Raw genomic sequence first — 5564 nt, forward strand, 5'->3', positions numbered from 1 at the left:
TCAATTCGGCTGTTGAAACTTGTGCATGCTTCGCGAAGTTCTCGTATTGTGTTTTTCAGCTCCATCAATTCACTTATATTCCTTTCTAATTTGTCCATTCTTGTTAGCATTTCGTCAAATCTTTTTTCAAGGTTCTTAGTTCCTTTGCATTGGGTTAGAACATGTTCTTTTAGTTCACAAGTTTCTTATTACCCACCTTCTGAAGTCTGATTCTGTCATTTTATCACACTCATTCTCCATCCAACCTTGTTCCCTTGCTGGTGAGGAGTTGTGCTCCCTTGTAGGAGGAGAGGTGTTCTGGTTTCGGGTGTTTTCATCCTTTTTGCGCTGGTTTCTTCCCATCTTTATGGATTTATGTACCTATCGTCTTTGTAGTTGCTGACTTTCAGATTGGGTCTCTGAGTGGACGTTCTGTTTGTTGATGATGAAGTTATTTCTGTTTCTTAGTTTTCTTTCTAACAGTCTGGCCCCTCTGCTGTAGGACTGCTGAGGTCCACTCTAGGCCCTGCTTGCCTGGGGATCGCCTGCAGTAGCTGTAGAACAGTAAGGGTTGCTAACGGTTTCTTCTTCTGCTATCTTTGTCCCAGAAGGATATCCGCCAAATGTCAGTCTGATCTCTCCTTCATGAGGTGACTCTTTGGATACATAGGGGTCAGGGAGCTGCTTGAGGAGACAGTCTGTCCTTAATAGGCGCTCAAGTGCTGAGCTGTGAGCTCCGTTGTTCATTCAGAGCTGCTGGGCAGGTATGTTTAGGTCTGCTGCAGCAGAACCCATAAACCGCTTTTTGTTCCCAGGTGCTCTGTCCCAGGGAGTTAGGGCTTTATTTATGAGTTTCCGTCGGGCTGCTGCCTTTTTTTTCTTCAGGGCTGCCCTGCCCAGGAAGGAGGCAGCCTGTTCACTGTCTGCCTGCAGAGGCTTTGCTGAGCTGCTGTGGGCTCCGCCCAGCTGCCGTGTGAACTTCTCAGCAGTCTTGTTTCTATGGGTGTAGTTAGAACTGCCTCGGCAATGGTGGCCCACCTCTGTATTGGCAGACTCTCTCTGTAATGGCAGGTTGCCTTGGCAACGGCGGGTTGCCTTGGCAATGGGAGGTAGCCTCAGCAATGGCGGGTTGCCTTGGCAACGGCAGGCTGCCTCAGCATTGGCTGACTACCTCCGTAGTGTTGGAGTGCCTCAGTAATGGCGGATACCCCTCCCCCACAGAGCTGGACCGTCCCGGGTTCAGCTGCGCTTGCTGTGAAACTCTCAATCCAGACAGTTTCTGATTGCTGTTCTTTTGTGGGGGTGGGACCAAGCCTGATCACCTGGCTCCCTGCCTCAGAGCCTTTTTTTTCTTTTTTAGTTGAAGAGTCAACTCTATCCCAGTCCCCTGTTGAAAGGGCACCCCGGGATCTGTGTGATTTCCCGTGTGGCAACTCACTGCGCCGGCTTAAACAGCAGCGCTGAGATTCGTGGCACTTTTTTTGCCCAGGAATCTCCCGGCCTGGCTCCCTGTTCAGTCCCCTATTTAATCAGATGAATGGGCAACTTCCTGGGTCTCCGATCGCCAGCCAAAGGAGCACCCAGACCAGTGTATTTTGTACGGAGAACCGCCAGCCAGGGTGCCAACAACCAAGCAGCTGCGTGGGGCAAAGCAGCCGCGCCGACCAAAAGAACCATGCAGGCCGCAACAGCCGTGCTGCCGACCCGTGGGCTCCTCCGCCTGGGAATCTTCTGGTCCGTGGGCAATAAAAATGCGGGGTCCACTCACCCTCTGTGCTTTCACTGGGAGCTGCAACTCCAAGCTGTTCCTAAACAGCCATCTTGGATCTTCTTAAACATGATTTTTACATTTTAGAATAAAATCATTTTTTATTGGGAACATAATTTAATTTTAATAGAATGTTATGGGACATAAGATCCAATATTTAGCAATTCTGCTTACAACAAATTTTTTCAAGTTGTATAGATTCTGTATATTGACAGATACATGCTTATATAAGATATATGACATTGACACAAGGTCTCAATGGGCAAGAAAACTGGTATCAGGCAATTCAATTAAGGAAACATAAAGTGAGCTCTTATAATGCATCAGACAGCATTATAATTAGATAAATACCAAATGTAAAAAGGGAAAATCCACTTTGTGATATCACCCAATTTTAGTTACCTTCAGCATCAGAGACAAGACTTTAAACTTGTCAAAGATCAGAACTAAACAACTAGAGCTGCCTAAAGCAGGTAGGTCTGATACAATACCATATGATACAGGCATTTCCCCACTTACTTTGAAACGCAGGTGGGCATACTATAAATGTCTGTTGGAATGGATCTGTCTGAGTACAAATCTGGGTGGTTCCAGGCTGCAAGGAAACACCCTGCTGGGCAACTCCAGGAACTGGTGCAGCAGATGATGGGTACAAAGCTGACTGGTAGTTTAGCAGTGACACATCTGAATTAGCCAGAGAAAGAGTAGCAGCAGCTGCAGTAGAACTGGAAGCTAGAACACTGGCCTAAAAACAAAAGGATTATATTTGGACACTGGTATTAAGTAGAGACACACAATAATTTTACATATACAGAATTTATCTAGAAAAACACAGAATAATATTTTAAAAAGTAATGTTAACTGCCTTTGAAATAACGCTATGCTTAAGAAACTTTCCCAGTCCCTAAAACGAAGGCATATTATAAGGTTAAATAAGCAAATAAAGAATAACGAATGGTCCTAAGCTGGCTGTGGCTATATAAACCCCAACTACTTCTGCACAAAAAACTGCTGGATGGAAGATCCCACCAAATCTCATCCGCTCTTCTATTTAAAAAGTAGACCTAGCTAAGAAATTGGGAAGTTTACAACTTCAGAAACAAACCTAAATGCAAATATCACTGGCTAGCAAACAAATGCAAAACTACCCTTAAAGTTAATGATTGGAAAACTTTCAATATAGTAACAAGAAATATAAAATCCTTCTAACAGGGAGAAAGTCATTTGGCTAAAGTTAGTACAACTAACAGCACTAAGTAGTACAACAGTCAGACCCCATTTATTTGACAATGCTGAATATATAAGGGCATGGATTAGGCCTTTATATTTAACTTTTTTAGCCTGTGTCTGGTAGGTATTATCAGTCTAACCTGTTTTCGACCAACTTTTGCCAACTAAAAAATTTTTAAGAAGCAACAAGACCACCAAAACAAAAATTGGTTCTTGCCGGGCGCGGTGGCTCACGCCTATAATCCCAGCACTTTGGGAGGCCGAGGCGGGTGGATCACGAGGTCAAGAGATCGAGACCGTCCTGGTCAACATGGTGAAACCCCGTCTCTACCAAAAATACAAAAATTAGCTGGGCATGGTGGTGCATGCCTGTAGTCCCAGCTACTCGGGAGGCTGAGGCAGGAGAATTGCTTGAACCCAGGAGGCGGAGGTTGCGGTGAGCCGAGATCGCGCCATTGCACTCCAGCCTGGGTAACAAGAGCGAAACTCCGTCTCAAAAAAAAAAAAAAAAAAATTGGTTCTTTACCTTATCCTGTATTCTTTCTAGGTCCTATCCCACTTAAGCTTGAGTTTCCAAAATTATTTACTCAATACCTGATTGTGCACTGTATTGAGCTGATTGCTGAAGCTCATGGTTAGATTTGTGCTTGTATTTGGAGCAACATGTGTAGTGAATGGACTCTTGATCTGACTCACTGTATCATACATGTGAACCCTCCGCTTGCAGATCTCCATGTTCTGAAAGCAAGACTTAACACTGAAAAAGAGATTAAAGATTCACTAAATTAATGCTGAGATTTAAACAGACAGCAAATTACTCAAGATGAACACAGATCAAAGTTTTTTTCCCAATCACTTTCAGATAAAATAAATCAAGAATTTTTACAATCATAAGTATGAAGAAAATCACAAAAATGAAGAAAAATACACATCTAATTTCTATCTTATGATGTTTCAATGAGAAAGAAAAGCACTGCTGAGCCAGATTTATAAGCACTGAAGTGGCTGGCTCACTTGACAGTGTCATTGATAAGGCGGTAACTCAACAAAAAACCACATGGCAAAGCCTCAGAATATTCCATACTCACTGATTGCTATGTGGAAAATCCAAAAGGTGAGTCATTGTCACAAACTGGTGGTTAAGAGTTTTTAGAGGGGTAATTCTCTTATCTGCATCAATTGTGAGCATTTTTTTTAACAGATCAATGTATTCTCTTCGGTCTGCCTTCTCTGCCAACATATCTGTTCCCTCTAAGTCTGTAGACATATTCACCTTCCAAAGAAAATTTAGAAATATTATACTTCTTCACTTAACCTTTAGTACTGACATTACATAGCTGCCTTCTCTCCAAACTACACACACACACACACACACACATACACACACATACACACACACACACACACACACACACACACACACACACGCTTTCTCTCCAAACTATATATATATGCTTTCTCTCCCAAACTATGTATTATTACATTTATATATATCATTACATTATATATGTAATGATCATATATGATATATATATTACATAATGATCCTATATATAACATAATGATATATATATTACACACACACACACGTGTGTGTGTGTGTGTGTGTGTGTGTGTGTGTGTGTGTGTGTGTGTCTAATGACCAAAAGGGAAACCTGGGGAAATTCTTTTTATGACAGTGTAATCATTTTCACAGGAGGAAGCTCGTTTTATTCTGCTTAATTAAAATCTTCATCTAAATTCAATGGTAGAAGAAAGCTAAACAATTTCTTATCATTAAAAATTTGGGGGTTGGGCACATTGGCTCATGCCTGTAATCCCAGCACTTTGGGAGACCGAGGCAGGTGGATCACCTGAAGTCAGGAGTTCAAGACCCAGCCTGGCCAACACAGATAAACCCCATCTTTACTAAAAAAAATACAAAAATTAGCCAGGCATGGTGGCACATGCCTATAATCCCAGCTACTTGGGAGGCTGAGGCAGGAGAATCACTTGAACCCAGGAGGCAGAGGTTGCAGTGGGCCAAGATCATGCCACTGCACTCCAGCCTGGGCAACAGAGTGAGACTCTATCTCAAAAAAAAAAAAGTGGAACAAGTTAAGCAATAGTGATTGTTACTACCTAAATATAAAAGTTTCTATAGTTGAAAAGATTAAATGACATAAGTATAAAGTGTTCAGAGTCTGTAACATAAAATGGCTCATAAGTATTTAACAGAGAAAATGGGACAAGAAACTTTCATAAGTAATATTTTAAAACACTGCTATGTAACAAGACCAGTTAAGTAAAGCAAGAGAGAAATATATGATTCTAAAAATATATGTTGTTAGGATTTAAATGTTCTTTTAAATACATGGCAGATTAACACATTTTTTATAAAGCAAAACAAATACTAGAAAAGTAACATTAAATTTGTCTTTAGTATAACCAAAGAAGCATGTCTCTGATTGAAAAATACATAAATGTCTGATTTTCTGAAACTTCTGTACTCACCTGAGCCATGTCATCTAAGCAATTAAAAATGTACTTCCGAGCTTCTTTTGATTTTATTCCAGTCTCCAGTTCATGTTCTTCAGGTGTCTATAAA

General features: G+C 41.4%; 1 protein-coding gene across 7 annotated transcripts in view; it reads right to left on the reverse strand.

The window, feature by feature from the left end:
- HIPK1 (homeodomain interacting protein kinase 1) overlaps positions 1-5564 on the reverse strand; it is a 60307-nt gene that overhangs the window by 24045 nt on the left and 30698 nt on the right. For 6 of the 7 annotated variants that reach the window (XM_017524249.1, XM_017524248.1, XM_017524246.2 and 3 more), the window contains 4 exons: positions 5471-5557; positions 4066-4250; positions 3572-3734; positions 2267-2492 (listed from right to left, as the gene is read on the reverse strand). In XM_017524249.1, coding sequence (XP_017379738.1) covers positions 2267-2492; positions 3572-3734; positions 4066-4250; positions 5471-5557 — 661 coding nt within the window. The remainder of the gene's footprint in view (positions 1-2266; positions 2493-3571; positions 3735-4065; positions 4251-5470; positions 5558-5564) is intronic. The other variant, XM_037737014.1, reaches the window with a different exon arrangement.

This window comes from Cebus imitator, unplaced genomic scaffold, assembly GCF_001604975.1.
Source record: "Cebus imitator isolate Cc_AM_T3 unplaced genomic scaffold, Cebus_imitator-1.0 Scaffold32, whole genome shotgun sequence".
Taxonomy (NCBI): domain Eukaryota; kingdom Metazoa; phylum Chordata; class Mammalia; order Primates; family Cebidae; genus Cebus; species Cebus imitator.